The 16,938-nt window shown below is 36.8% G+C and overlaps 1 protein-coding gene across 1 annotated transcript in view; it reads right to left on the minus strand.

Moving 5' to 3' along the window:
* LOC132432967 (uncharacterized) overlaps positions 1 to 16,938 on the minus strand; it is a gene marked incomplete at its 5' end in the record, with an annotated part of 201,659 nt that overhangs the window by 26,518 nt on the left and 158,203 nt on the right. Inside the window, one exon of the mRNA XM_069541055.1 lies at positions 665 to 883. Coding sequence (XP_069397156.1) covers positions 665 to 883 — 219 coding nt within the window. The remainder of the gene's footprint in view (positions 1 to 664; positions 884 to 16,938) is intronic.

Raw genomic sequence — 16,938 nt, forward strand, 5'->3', positions numbered from 1 at the left:
ACATATTTCTTCTCAAAGTGTCTTAAAATAGTTTGCAGCCTTCTTAATTGAAAATATACACACATCTTTATTTTTATCTGTACCATCTACATTTGAAAAAATGAATTTTACTTGTATTGATATCTATCTGTTGGTCTATCTATAGTGTCTCTGGAATCATGTTTATGGAGAGATAACCTTTAAAGTGTCATCTTTTTCCAGAGGATAATGGCCCAGAATGCTGCCTGGGCTTGAGTTCAGTAATTGTTTGAATTCAATCATTTTGCAGAAGAAGCAATCTTTGCTTCTCTGAGTACAGGTGATAAATCATACTTATATTACTTCTAAAATACCTTCAGCCTAAGTCACTCTGATAAAATCAAAATAGGATAAAATATTGTTGCTAAATTCCTTTTTGGATTCTGCTCAGATATTAGAACATAGTTGAATCTGCTAAATTTTAAATAAATATTGATGTACCGGTTAAGTACTTGTATATACAGGCCCAAAATGAGAATATAACTGTAATAGACATTCCTGCTCTTAGATAAAGACATTTTTGTCTTCTCAAATCATACCTGCATTTTAGGTCTTATGGTAAATGGATGGGAGAGGAGTTTTTTACTTTCATTTGGCCTCTCAAGATGAAAATGCATTCCTTTGACTGTCAGGGGAAAGCACTCACTTTGTAACAGGAATTGAAATGGCCCGGAGGAAAAGCCACTGGCTGAGGTAATGCAGGTAGAGCCTCAGGAACCAGAGAGAAGCCGTCAGCAAGATAATGTAGCAGAAGCCCTGGCTTTGCCATTGAGCGAACTGAAGTTCTGAAAACACTGACGCCAGCACAAAATAGAGATGCTTGAAGAATTCTCCGGATCCAGTACTATCAGCTACTGAAGAACAGCTACAAACAAAGAAATAATAGATAAATTCTGAGCTTAAGTACAACCAAAAGTAAGATATTTTGAGAATAATAATAAAGACATAGTGAAAGTAAAATTGAATGAAATTACTTCTGAGCTACCTGGGACTCAAACTAGCTATGTTCCTTTTTGCTATAATGGATTACTAAAGGGGAACATAAAAATACATGGATATGGAAATGCAAATCAAAACCACTAGGAGATATCTCCTCATACCTATTAAAATGGTTACTATCAAAAAGAAAGAAAAAAAAGCCAGTAAACAACGTGTTGATAAGAATGTGGAAAAATTGGAACTCTTATGCACTGTTGGTGGGAATGTAAAATGATATAATTGTTATGCAAAACAGTATGGCAGGCTCTCAAAAATTTAGAAAATACAACTACCGTATGATCCAGCAATACTCCTTCTGGGTATTATCCAGAAGAATTTAAAGCAGGATCCCAAACAGATATTCGTACGCCTATGTTCATAGCAGCATTATTCATAATAACCAAAAGGTGGGAAAAGCCTAACTGTCCATCAAGTGGAATATTATTAGCCTTAAAAAGAAGGAAAAAAAAAAAAGGAAGGAAATTCTTTCACACGCTACAACATGGACGAACCTTGAGGACATTATTGCTAAATGAAGTCAGCCAGTCATAAAAAGACAAATACTGTGTGATTCCACTTATAGGAGGTGCCCAGAGGAGTCAAATTCAGAGACACGGAAAGTAGAATGGTGGTTGCCAGGATATGGGAGAAGGGGAAATGGGGAGCTATTTAATGGTACAGAGTTTCAGTTTTACAAGATGAAAAAGTTGTGGAAATGGGTTGCACCACAATGTGAATACACTTAACACAACTGAACTGTACACTTAAAATAGTTAAGATGATAAATTTTTTAAAAAATAAAATAAAGTAAAAAAACATGGTAAATTTTACGTTATGTGTGTGTTACATTTTTAAAGAAATATGGAAATAAATTATTATAACAGTAAACTTTTTTTAATCTTTAAAATCTATACCATAGTCCTACTTACCTCACCTACTCACAATGATCCCTCTTTATTAAGATTAGATTTAATTATTGGCATATAATCTGTTCAAAGTTATTTTCAGGTTGAAAATTTTCAGGTTGAAAATTGAAATGAGTGATTAACATACCACTAAAAACATGTGAATGAGAATTCAAAACTTAAGAACTCTTGTATTCTTTAACACAATACTGACATTTTCTGTTGAAACTAAACATGAAAGAGCTACATACAGTAATTCTGATTTAGCTCTGGTTTCCTCTCTCTGTTTTGTGTTGATGGCAAGAGATGTTTTCAAAGTTTCTAAAATTGTTTGCAAAAATAAAAAACAAGGAGGGGTTGGGGCCTGAAGCAGAAAGAATCGTCAGTGTTCATGGGTACTGTGTTTCTTTTGGGGGTGATATTGTAAAGTTGACTCTGGTGATGGTTGCACTAGTGTGAATATCCTAAAAACTTTAAATTGTACACTTTAAATAGGCGAATGGTATGGTAAATGAATTATATATCTCAATAAAGCTGTTCAAAGAAAAAAGCTAAAATAAAATAAAATAACAGTTTGTAAGAAAAAAGATGAAGAGGCTACCTGAAAACATCTGTAGGGACAGAACTCATTCCCCACCCATTCCCATGACTACGTGCAGTGAGCATTCAGTAGAGTTACCACAGCTTAGTGACTGAAGTACAAGCTCTAGAATCTGGCTGTCTGGGTATGAAATTCCTTTCTACGCCTTTGTTTCCTCATATGGAAAAAGGAGATGAGAATAGTACCAATATTCCAGGGTCAATATGACAACTCAGTTAACAGATATAAAACACTCTGAACAGAGCTATTCCTAGGCTACTATCACAAAATAATAAACACTCAATCATCTGCTTCTCCCTCATTTTGTCTTCCTATATTTAGCAGAGCTACTTTGAAATAAGCTGGCTTTCCACCAAGCCCAAGAAATGTATGAGATCTGTCTAAATGATTACATGGTTCTTTTGTTTAAAGAGATTTAAACATGGACACGCATATATTTGTTATTTAATTAAAACTGTACATATCATTGGTATATACTATCATGGGTTTAATAAAATGTCGGTTTTATTAAACCAGTAATTGATCTTTATAAGAACTAGGCTCCAAGTTCCCGGATTAACTTGTCTAATTCTATTCTAGAATAATTCAGCAAATTCCTCAACCAAAAATAGTTCTGATTATAAACACGTTACCAAAGGAGAAGCTGGTACCATAGTAAGTAGTTCAGTGGCTTAGTGACTAACCACAGCAGTTCAAGGCATTGTAGGAACATTAACAGAAATGGAATTCATAGACAGATTCCAAAGATTTTATATACAAAAGCTCATCTCTCTCTGAAGACTATCAAACATAATGACATTGTATCACCAAAAGAAGCTAAATAATAGAAACAAGAGTCTTTGGGAGAGAAAGAGAAGAAAAGCAAAAAACTAACAACAGTAAGTAAAAGAAAACCCATTATTCCCCTTAAAATACCAATCCATGACTTTAGCTTTTTGGTCTGCACAGGGCTAATAAAGCACTGAACTTGACATTGACAATTTATTTTGGTTGTTCTTGTGTGTATTTTTCCATAAAGGTGAAGAGCATCATCTAACTGAAAACCATGTGCCGGCTTTCTACTAAGCATACTTTTCAGTTACTCAAACGAGGAATAGTTAAACAGGAAACAGACCCCCAAGAGGCTTTGGTTTACCAATGGTAAAATTGTCAGGAGACTGACTCTCTTAAAGAAGGATTCCAGAATACTTTACTACGTTTACCATCATGTGAAATGAAACCCAGGACTTTCTACACCGCTAAAGGAAAATATTCTGTGCATGATCTCCTCTTCAGTTAATTATTCTGTCACTGTTTTGCCTCTTCAAAGAGAAGACAAAATCAAACACAGATTTGGCATTGTGTTGTTAGCAAAAAACTGGAAAATCTCAAATGATGCAAAACAGAAAAGACAGTAGCTTCTTTGACCTTTGGAAATTTCCACTGTTCTTTTCATCTACTGACTAAGCAGCTTAAATATTTATGAACAGAACCCACTATCAAGTCATACTTTTACCATTAGTTTCACTGATAAAATGTTTCCCATCCACATTCAGATCTACGTTATTTGTTTATGGGGTGTTTGATTTAGGATAAATAACACCAGAATTTCACTATGTACCATTTATATCTAATTCAAAATATTCAATTTTCTTGCACCTAGTCAACACAATTCGTTATTTGTTTTTATTTGTTTGTTTAACAATAGTAACTATAGCGTGTGGATTTAAAGAATTAGGAAAACCTTGGCATCAATCATTTAGAGTTTAAAAAACTGGATACTGCAAAGTTAGAAATTAATAAAAGAATCAGTTGATGAAAGATGATGCCAAATAAAAGGATGTATCAAAAAGCTCATTAGTCGAACACAGCTAGTCAAGTACAGCCTTATAAACAGTTCCCAAATGACAAGAAAATCTGAGTCCTTCTCTCTTAATCATTTTGAACTTGCACCTGAAATCTAAATGTGCACCGGTATAAAACTGCATCACAATGCTCTCTCCATATGTTGTTCTTAAAATAGATTTCATTCAAAGGACAACTCTGCATCCATGTTTCCAAACTGTCTTGAAAGAAAGCGTCTTTTTCATTCTTGTATACATGCAAGACACACTATGGAATGCAGTGCCATAGTACAATATCTTCATCCACATTTCAACTGTTCTTTCCTTCCTCTGTAATCTTTCTTGGTTATGTACAAAGAGCATGATCATCAAAAGGATAAGAAATGGCCTCTGCCACTGGGGTGTGTAATACGTAGAGTGGGAATTGATTTGTTGGTTATGAAGGCAGCCATAGAGCACACAGATCATTGCAAAATCACATTGAGGCCAGCAGCTACTCCTCCATTCGTGCAGGCAGCTCCTCTATCGCTCACGGGGCGAGCTGCCAGAGGGTGAGAAGAATGGTGAGGTCATCCAGTATTCAGCTATTAAATGAAACCTATTTCTCTGAACTTCAGCCACATTTCGTATGACACACATATAACCCCCTTCCATGCCCAGTCCTTATAGAGACCTGAAATCAAACAAGATTTCTATGATCCATCAGTGTAATAAAAAAAAAAAAAAAAGACCAAGATTGCTTTGAAAAAAAAGCATGGAATGCACTCTTAAACTCTCTTCTTCAGTGAATGAGTCCCTAGGAATTTGTATATGACCAAATCTTAAGATCTGTCAAGTGAAGAGGAATTAGACAAATGAGAGTGAGGGTGTAGGTAGAAAAGCTGGGAGGGCATTCCATCACACAGGTCATTCTCAGAAGAATAAAGTTCCATTTCTAAAACTGAAAGTTGAGCTGGGTGAAGTCTTTGTATCACTAAGTAGTAGTGATAGAGGCTGAAGCTGGAGAAGTAGAAGAGGCCTTCTTACGATGGGGCCTGGTCAGCTCATGCCATATTAAGGAGTTTGGGCTCTATTCTGCCACCACCAATAGCCCACGAAGTATTTTAGGGTGAAGGAGACAGGGAAGGCTACCATGTTTGTAGTTTAGAAACATTGCCCCAGTCGCCAGATGAAAATGTGTGGAGAGGGTCCAGACTCAGGGGGAGAAAGGATTATGAGTTAGATGATGACCTACCCTGTGCTGCTCAATGGAGAGCATAACAGTTGCACTCAGAAGTATGGGCATGGATATTCTTGGTTGTCACAGTGACATGAAGGATGGCAAAAGGCAACACGTTTCTGGATAACATGTTTGAGAGCCTCAAACAAGGAAGAACTCTTGCACCCTGTATTAGTTCCCTAGAGCTACCGGCACCACAATCTGGGTGATTTCAAACAAAAGAAATGTATTCTCTCACAATTCTGGAGGCTACAAGTCCTCAATCAAGGTGTTGGAAGAGCCATGCTCTCCCTGAAGGTTCTGGGCGTGGGAGGAGGGAGCATAGAAGAGGACAGATCTTTTCTTGCCTCTTTCAGCTTCTGGTAGCCCCAGGCATTCCTTGGCTAGTGGCAGCATAAATCCAACCTCTGCCTCCATCTTCACGTGGCGATCTTTGTTTTGTGTGTCTGTGTCTTCACATGTAAGGATACGATATTGGATTAAGGGCCCACCCTACTCTAGGACCGCCTCATCTTAACTTACATCTGCAATGACCCTCTTCCAGGTAAGGTCACATTCTGAGGTACTAGGGTTTAGAACCTCAACATATTGTTTGAGGGGATACAATTCAACCCATAACATGCCCAAATGCCAGTGGTAACCCTCTTGAGGGAAAGGGAGTGAAAGAGGTGGAGGGACAGATGAATAGGTGGATTTGAGAGATATTGCCTTACAGTTAACAAGACTTGGAGACTGTTTGAATATGGGGCCTTAAAAAAAGACTCAAAAGTGGTCCCAAAGTTTCTGGCTCAGGTAACTCATCCAAAGGTGACTGAGTGGAGAACATATGAGAAAAAAAAATTTGATGGGGAAAAGGGAAAAATGAAAGAAACAAACACACAGAAACCCCAATAAGCTCCTCTTGACCTGCATATGGAAAACGCTTATGATGTATCCAAGAGAATTTACCCAACAGTCTGTTGTACTTATGGAAGTGAAGTTCAAGGGATATCAGAGCTGGAAACATTAGTTTGAAATCACCAGCATCGTAATAAGGAGCCAGCAGCGTGGCTGAGACCCATCATCAACATCCAGCATGTGGAAATGTTGTGAAACCTAAAAAATTATACAAATGTTGGCCACTAGGATTAATATAAATTTTCTCTAAATGGAATTAGCTATCATGACATTGAGCAATATAAACTCAAGAATTCATTGAAGAGATTTTTTTTCCCCCATATGCTGGCTTATAGCTGCAAACCACTTAATCTGGACAAGATCATCCTCTTTCATTTACTTCCCTGAAAAAAATGGACAAGAGTTTTTAAGGTAAGTGAGAATTTTTTGCAGCTACTATGTATTGAACGCACTCTATTTTATATATATATATATAAAATAGCTAATTTATAGGGGCACTTTGGATAACACATGTTACTATATACATTTTGCAGTGAGAAAATGAGAACTACGAAAGTTCAGATTATCAAAAAAGACATGTGGATGGCCAACAGGCACACGAAAAGATGCTCAACATTGCTAATTATTAGAGAAATGCAAATCAAATCTACAATGAGGTATCACCTCACACCAGTCAGAATGGCCATCATCAAAAAGTCTACAAATAATAAATGCTGGAGAGGGTGTGGAGAAGAGAACCCTCCTACGCTGTTGGTGGGAATGGAAATTGGTGCAACCACTATGGAAAAGAGTATGGAGGTTCCTTAAAAAACTAAAAATAGAGTTACCATATGATCCAGCAATTCCACTTCTGGACTAGAAAAGATAAAATTCTAATTCAAAAAGTTACATGCACCCCAATGTTCACAGCAGCACTATTTACAATAGCCAAGACAGATGAGTGGATAAAGAAGATGTGATACATATATACAATGGAGTTACTCAGCCATAAAAAACAATAAAATAATGCCATCTGCAGCAACATGGATGGAGCTGGAGATTATCATACTAAGGGCTGTAAGCCAAACAGAGAAAGACAAATATTATATGATATCACTTATATGTGGAATATAAAAAATAGTACAAATGAACTTATTTACAAAACAGAAACAAACTCACAGACATAAAAAACAAATTTGGGGTTACCACAGAGGAAGGGTGGGGGGGAGGTATAAATTAGGAGTATGAGATTAACAGATACACACTATCATATATAAAATAGATAAACAACAAGGATTTACTGTATAGCACAGGAAACTATATTCAATATCTTATAATAGCCTATAATGGAAAAGTATTGGGGAAAAAAAGAATATTATATATATAAAACTGAATCACTGTTGCACACCTAAAACTTACACAGTATTGTAAATCTACTATACATCATTTTTTTTTAAGTTCAAATTATTTACTTTAAATCATATAGATTTTAAGAGACAGAACCAAGACCAGAATCTAGATTTTAATCTGCTTTTAGTCTGATACCAAAACCTGTATATTTCCACAATCCATGCTTCTCTGAGTATATGGGGACTGATGGAGTTGGCAGGAGGGAGGTTTACAAGTCACTCACATATACTGGGAAGTTATACTGGAAACTCAGTCAAAACGCAAACTGACACTAACATTAAAGAGTTAGCATGGCCGTTTGCTCTATGAATCCAAGAACTGTCTTTCTTGTTCACTCCTATAACCCCAGGTTCTAGCATCATGGCTTGTGCAGAGTAGATGCTTAAAAACAAGCATTTATTAAATAAATAATGTTTTAAATGGCTGGCTTTGCAAATGGTTTAGGTGAAAACTATGATCCAATTCAGTAAGTTTAGCCTATACCTTGAATTTACCCATTTCAATATTCATACAGCCCATGCTACGCCAGCTTATTTGTTTGGTGACTAAGAAATGAGAAAAACACCATTAGGATTTTCTAAATGGCAGTTGAGGATAGTTTCATAAGTGCACAGCAGTGTATCATTAAATGATTTGACTGGTAGGAACTCTTTGGGCAAGTTCACTGTGACATCCTGTTTAAAAGAAAATGAGGTAAAAAGTATGTCAAGACAAAGAAGCACTTATTTGGAAAGAAACAGCATTAATAAAAAATGTATTATTATAATACTATAATCATGTGCTGATTATTGGACAAATCTATATAAATTATAAATGGCATCAGTTTTCTTTTTTACCAAAGTTTTCTAAAATGTCCAAATCTGCTATTGCTTTGTCATTGTTTCAAGCACTGGGAGAAATAGTTTTATAAAAGTATCTGTACATACATATTTACCAAAATATTTTGGATAAAATTGTTATTCATTCTTCCAACATTCACCAAATGGCTTCACAGATGAATTTTATCAAACATTTAGAGAAGACGTAACACTCATCCTTCTCAAACTCTTCCAAAACATTGCAGAGGAAGGAACACTCCTAATTCATTCTATGAGGCCACCATCACCCTGATACCAAAACCAGACAAAGATACTACAAAAAAAGAAAATTACAGACCAATATCACTGATGAATATAGATGCAAAAATCCTCAAAAAGCAGAATCCAACAACACATTAAAAGGATCATACACCATGATCAAGTGGGATTTATCCCAGGGATGCAAGGATTCTTCAATATACTCATATCAATCAACGTGATACACCATATTAACAAATTGAAGAATAATAAAAACCATACGATCACCTCAATAGATGCAGAAAAAACTTTTGGCAAAATTCAACACTGATTTATGATAAAAACTCTCCAGAAAGTAGGCATAGAGGGAACCTACCTCAACATAATAAAGGCTATATATGACAAACTCACAGCAGACATCATTCTCAATGGTGAAAAACTGAAAGCATTTCCTCTAAGATCAGGAACAAGACAAGGATGTTCACTCTTGCCACCATTATTCAACATAGTTTCAGAAGTCCTAGCCATGGCAATCAGAGAAGAAAAAGAAATAAAAGGAATGCAAATTGGAAAAGAAGAAGTAAAACTGTCACTGTTTGCAGATGACATGATACTATATATAGAGAATCCTAAAGATGCCACCAGAAAACTACTAGAGCTGATCAATGAATCTCGTCAAGTTTCAGGATACAAAATTAATGCACAGAAATCTCTTGCATTCCTAAACACTAACAACGAAAGATCAGGAAGAGAAATTAAGGAAACAATCCCATTCACCATTGCAACAAAAAGAATAAAATATCTAGGAGTAAACCTACCTAACCAGGTAAACGACCTGTACTCAAAAAACTGTAAGACATTTATGAAAGAAATCACAGATGACACAAACAGATGGAGAGATATACCATGTTCTTGGATTGAAAGAATCAATATTGTGAAAATGGCTATACTACCCAAAGCAATCTACAGATCCAATGCAATCCTTATCAAATTACCAGTGGCATTTTTTACAGAACTAGGACAAAAATCTTAAAATTTGTATGGAGACACAAAAGACCCTGAATAGCCAAAGCAGTCTTGAGGGAAAAAAACAGAGCTGGAGGAATTAGACTCCCTGACTTCAGACTATACTACAAAGCTACAGTAATCAAGACAATATGGTCCTGGCACCAAAACAGAAATATAGATCAATGGAACAGGATAGAAAGCCCAGAGATAAACCCATGCACCTATGGTCAACTAATCTATGACAAAAGTGGCAACGATATACAATAGAGAAAAGACAGTCTCTTCAATATGTGGTGCTGGGAAAACTGGACAGCTACATGTCAAAGAATGAAATTAGAACACTCCCTAACACCATACACAAAAATAAACTCAAAACGGATTAGAGACCTAAATGTAAGACCAGACACTATAAAACTCTTAGAGGAAATCATAGGAAGAACACTCTTTGACATAAATCACAGCAAGATCTTTTTCAATCCACCTCCTAGAGTAATGGAAATAAAAATAAACAAATGGGACCTAATGAAACTTAAAAGTTTTTGCATAGCAAAGGAAACTACAAAGAAGACCAAAAGACAACCCTCAGAAAGGGAGAAAATATTTGCAAATGAATCAACAAAGGATTAATCTCCAAAATATATAAACAACTCATGCAGCTCAATATTAAAAAAACAAACAACCCAATCAAGAAATGGGCTGAATACGTAAATAGACATTTCTCCAAAGAAGACATACAGATGACCAAGAGGCACGTGAAAATCTGCTCAACATCACTAATTATTAGAGAAATGCAAATCAAAACGACATGAGGTATCACCTCACACCAGTTAGAATGGGCATCATCAGAAAATCTAGAAACAATAAATGCTGGAGAGGGTGTAAAGAAAAGGGAACCCTCTTGCACTGTTGGTGGGAATGTAAATTGATACAGCCACTATGGAGAACAGTATGGAGGTTCCTTAAAAAACTAAATATAGAATTACCATATGACCCAGCAATCCCACTACTGGGCATATACCCTGAGAAAACCATAATTCAAAAAGAGTCACATACCACAATGTTCATTGAAGCACTATTTACAATAGCCAGGTCATGGAAGCAACCTAAATGCCCATCGACAGATGAATGGATAGAGAAGATGTGGTACATATATACAATGGAATATTACTCAGCTATATAAAGAACGAAATTGGGTCATTTGTAGAGATGTGGATGGATCTAGAGACTGTCATACAGAGTGAAGTAAGTCAGAAAGAGAAAAACAAATATCGTATATTAACGCATATATGTGGAACCTAGAAAAATGGTACAGATGAATGGGTTTGCAGGGCAGAAATAGAGACACGGATGTAGAGAACAAACGTATGGACACCAAGGGGGGAAAGTGGTGGGTGGAGGTGGGATGAATTGGGAGACTGGGATTGACATATATACACTAATAAAATAGATAACTAATAAGAATCTGCTGTATAAAACAATAAATAAAATAAAATTCAAAAAAAGGGCTTCCCTGGTGGCGCAGTGGTTGAGAGTCCACCTGCCGATGCAGGGGACACAGGTTCGTGCCCCGGTCCGGGAAGATCCCACATGCCACGTAGCGGCTGGGCCTGTAAGCCATGGCCGCCGAGCCTGCGCGTCTGGAGCCTGTGCTCCGCAACGCGAGAGGCCACAACAGTGGGAGGCCCGCGTACCGCAAAAAAAAAAAAAAAAAAGAGAAAGCTTTATCAAAAGGAAAAAATTCACAAGTTTATCTTGATGTTAGCATTTTTCAACTAGATCTTTTTCCCCCGAAAATTCTGTCTCCTTGGCCAATTAGGGTATTATACTTTTAATATAACACATTGCACTTTTAACGGGTTTAATTCAATTTACAACAAATGCCTCTAATTAAGTTAAAAGATCTTTGAAAATTGCTAAATCTTAGGGGTAATATTACCACTACTGACATTGAAATAATTGATCATTCCCACTGAGGCACAAACGTACGAATGTTCTAATGAGAAAACAGGGATTGAAGTATGTTGAAGGACTCCAAAGAGACTTCCAAACTCTTAAGGCTGTTATTTCCAATGACAGTCTCTGAATGGGAGTGGGAGGCATTGGGGGACGGGGGGGCGGGGGCAGGGACAGACAAAACTTATCCTAGAGTAGAAAAAGAAAATGAAATCAAACTGCAAAAATAAAGTTACATCTTGAAGCAAAGGTGACCAAAGTCTGTTTGCCTTTTTTGAAAATAATGTCTTTTATTTAACGTGTGTGTTTCTGTTTTAGGACATCATTTTTTGCCATTTACAAATAGTATTTTCTTTAAAAAAAAAAACTTTTATTGAAGTATAGTTGATTTACAATGTTGTCTTAATTTCTGCTGTACAGAAAAGTGATTCAGTTTTACATATATATATTCTTTTCCGTATTCTTTTCCGTTATGGTTTATCACAGGATATTGAATGTAGTTCCCTGTGCTATACAATAGGGCCTTGTTCTTTATCCATCCTATATATACTAGTTTGCATCTACTAATCCCAAACTCCCAATCCTTCCCTCCCCCACCCCGAATAGCATTTTCTTTAATACTCTGCGATAATAAATACTCGATGTGATATTAGAATGCATCTATTTGTCCAAGGAGAAATTTTCCTAGATTAAAGAATAAGTAAATATAGGGCTGGTGCTTTATGATAATTAAGATGGACGACAGCTAAGGACAACTAGTGTTCCTGACTGAATGACACCAGAGCAGAAACCTAGTTTGGTCACAGTTATTATTGAAGTGTTCCCTCTGGCTTAACAAAGTCACTTACCTTTTCACCTAATCCGTTAGTAAGAAGAAGAGCATCTACCTTGCCGGTATTTGCCTGGCTTATTTGGTTAAAATGTTTACAAAGTACTTTATCAGTGAAAATAGCTAAATACTTTATGCAAAATGGAAGTTTTATTAATAATTGGAACAATAATGCAAAAGCAGTTAGCTTTGAAAACAACTGCACTGGGGAGCTGCATGATAATACGTAAGAGCAGTGTAAGAAAAAATAAATACTTCACGGTTTAGCCATGAGAATATTATCAGGAGCCTTCAGGACCTGTCAGGCTCCCTACACCTAGGGGATAAGGAGAGGCAGAGCGGCATACAGGTTGAGAGAAGAGAGCCCATCTTGAATCCTCAGTCTTCTACTTACTAATTTTGTGATATTTTGTAAAGTATCTAATCTCTGGGCCTCAGATGTTTCCTCTAAAAACAGGAGATCATAATGTCTGCCTCTTCAAGTTATGAAGATTAAACAAGAGAACATATCAGGATCCTAGGAAGGTTCTTGCCACTTTTAAAGGAAAACTGCTTTATGATACAAAACTGGGAAGTTGCTAAAGACAAAGAAAGTCATTTTGAATCACAAAATTGGCTTCTAATTTTGATTCCATTATTGCAGGCAATGGAAAAACATATCCTAATGGAAGGAATCACACTGTGATCCTTCCAGTGGCATCTACAGGTGGCTCAGACATTGAAATCAAAAAGTGAAAGATACAGCTTTGGATTCTCTTATTTGCTTCTTTCCTAAAACCATAGTTTGGCTAGTGAGTACTAGATGAATAGGTTTTTTGCAGTAAAAAGTCTAGAAATGTAAATGCAATGCAAATTATTGACAACACCAGATATGTTGAAAATAGGAGAGGGAGAGAGAAAATATACTCGTAGCATATAGAAGAGTTTAAGCAAGAGGTTGATGAACTATTATCACGTGTAAGAGCACTATATAACACTCTCAGATTTTTTTGTGAGCTTGAGTTTAATTTTGTCATTTTTAGCAAAACGTGGGCACATGGCAAATACATTGTGAGTTACAACATCATCTCACCACAACATAACAGTCTAATTCAGAGACAAATCAAGCTAAAATGAAGACAAATTAGGCAAAAATAATGATCAAGTGTTGACAAGAAGTCTAAGTGCATCATCCTTGTCATTTTGTCTCATGTCTGAAGCAATGGGTAGGTCTTACAGTATATTGTTCAAGAAGATTCTGTTTGGCTTCCCTGGTGGCGCAGTGGTTAAGAAGCCGCCTGCCAATGGTTCGAGCCCTGGTCCAGGAAGATCCCACATGCCGTGGAGCAACTAAGCCCGTGCGCCACAACTACTGAACCTGCGCTCTAGAGCCCACGAACCACAGCTACTGAAGCCCACACGCCTAGAGCCTGTGCTCCGCAACAAGAGAAGCTGCCGCAATAAGAAGCCCATGCATCACAAGGAAGAGTAGCCCCTGCTCACCACAACTAGAGAAAGCCTGCACGCAGCAACGAAGACCCAATGCAGCCAAAAATAAAATAAATAAATAAATTTAAAAGGAAAAAAAACCCCGAAGATTCTGTTCAATTGAATTGATAGCGTATAGATTGAGCTCGATTTAGCAGTATATACATAACATAGACATTTGATACAGATAGAAAGGAAAATGCATAGCGTAGTTTCAAAAGTATACATTTTTAAAATGAGATGGAACTGGGTTTGAGTATCAACTCTATCACAGCGTAACTGGGTGAATCTGAGAAAAGTACTTAATCTCTTTAAAATAAGATACTACCTATAAGATACCTACTTGTTATACCTATTTCAAAGGTTCATAGAGCAATCAAAAGGGAGAATGTAATACTTGTCTCATAATAAGTGTCAAACTAACATTAGCCAAAAATTTATGTATTTTCTCATCAATAATAATCATAGTATTTTCTAAATAAATAATAATGAAAATAATCTAAATTTCACTCTCTTCTCCTTCATTGCGTTCACAGAAGTGTCCTAGTTGCTCAAGCAAAATTGAAATTCGTCCAGTTACGTGGAGAGAAGTTTTAGTACTCATTAATCCATATATATTTTTTTAAACTTCTAAGTAATAACTTAAAATAGATGGACATATATTCTCATAATTTAGCATAACAAAATACATAATATAACATATTAACACTTTTTCTTTCCAATTTAATTCTGAGTTGTTTTATTTAGCCACCTATTATAAAAAGTAATTTGTGTTGAGAGCTCTGAGGAAATTTAGAAATTAAAGAGCTAATTAAATTCTTCAAGAGCAATTTTTGAGTCTCTGTATCAATATGTAAGTGTGTGTGCACATATTCAAACATCTACAAGTGGCCAAATACTGTTGGACATTTCTGGAAATTGATCTTCCATGATGCCTACTTCGTCTGTTTCCCCAGGGCAAATAAATCTAAACTTTAAGCCATATTTCCAAAGGAATCATAGATCACGCACCTGGTAGACTGAACCAGAATGTCAGAAATTACGACCAAGTTAGGAAAGAAAGGAATGAGAACCTGACCTATTTGCTATGAACTTACTATTTATGGAGAATCTTAAGGGCGTTTTTACTATCTTAAGTTAAAATAATAATAAATATCCTATAAATCATTTAAATAAGGGCTCCATTTCTGTAGATAGTTTAGCATCTTCAAAGTTATATTTCAATGGTATTTTGATAAATGCTTTGCCTGCATATTTTTTTAAAAAAGAGTTTTTCAAACATATTACAGAAGCATTATAAAAAAGGCACATCTGGTGTAAAAATTCCGGGATAGCAACCTGAAATAAAAATATGATCACAATTTGCAAAATGTGTTGCTGATTTAATGCTGCATATATATACACTCATATTTCAAGGAATGTACTTTTTGTCAGTTGGAGCTCTGACCTATAAAAATGATAGTTTCTGAATCTTTGCACTTATTGAAGTACAGTTTTTTCCAAGGGGACACCTGAGAACATAATGCTGATTAGAATAAGCAAGGTAAACATAAATCACAGAAATGTTTATTTCTCTCCAGCTAAGCACTCTGAGGCAATGCTGCAGGCAGAGGATCCACCAAGAAGAGATCATGAGATCTACAGACACCTGTACTGAAGTAAAGGAAGTAGGATTGAGAAGAAGGAAATCCTGATCCTTAAGGAGGTTGTAACTGAGTCCCTGGCTGGTGATCTGGAGTTGCAGTGGCCCTTGAGAGTTGTCCCAAAATAAGGCAAGGGGACAAGGGCTTTGCGCTTCCACCTCAATTCATTGACTGCCAGTTGCCCTATGGGAGGGACATCTGAATGAGGATATTTCCTGTGGCCAAGGATAGTTACGAAAAGGAGAAATCAGGATAATCAGATAGAGCGTGACAGTTGGGAGAACATGAAGGCCACTCTGTGGAGGTGGCATGTGATGAGACCAGAGTGAGATGAAAGCAGCTATGGTTCTATGTCGGATGGAGTGAGGGAGTCCCTAGGTCCAGTCATCCCCAAGGCCAGTCATCCCCAAGGCTTCTCATTGCGGTGGCTTCTCTTGTTGTGCAGCACGGGCTCCACCAGTATCATGAACAGCAAGTATCATTTAGAGAGGTTGCCATGAGATTTCCTAACAAAACATTTCCCAGTCAAACTTGCGTGTGTGTGTGTGTGTGTGTGTGTGTGTGTGTGTGTGTTCGGAAGCAATTCACAGCACTGGGATGGCATCTCCCTGGAGGCCAATTGAAGACATGCACACATACACAGTAAGTTTAGAAAAGTGGTAAAAATATGTTATTATGTAAAATGTTATGTTTCCTGTACTATTCCTCACAACATTAATTATTAGGTCTAACTTGGTAAACACAAAACAAAACACTCAATAGGTAATTTAAGGGTACAGTTTATTAGGGACTTCCCTGGTGGCGCAGTAGTTAAGAATCTGCCTGCCAATGCAGGGGACACGGGTTTGAGCCCTGATCCGGGAAAATCCCACATGCCGCAGAGCAACTAAGCCTGTGAGCCACAACTACTGAGCCTGTGCTCTAGAGCCCGTGAGCCGCAACTACTGAGCCCATGAGCCACAACTACTAGAGTCCGAGTGTCTAGAGCCTGTGCTCCGCAACAAGAGAAGCCACTGCAATGAGGAGCCCATGCACTGCAAGAAAGAGTAGCCCCCGCTCACCTCAATTAAAGAAAGCCTGTGTGCAGCAACGAAGACCCAACACAGCCAAAATAAATAAAATTTTTAAAAATTAAAAAAAAAAGAGAATCACC

This window comes from Delphinus delphis, chromosome 10 (genome assembly GCF_949987515.2).
Source record: "Delphinus delphis chromosome 10, mDelDel1.2, whole genome shotgun sequence".
NCBI classification, from domain to species: Eukaryota; Metazoa; Chordata; class Mammalia; order Artiodactyla; family Delphinidae; genus Delphinus; species Delphinus delphis.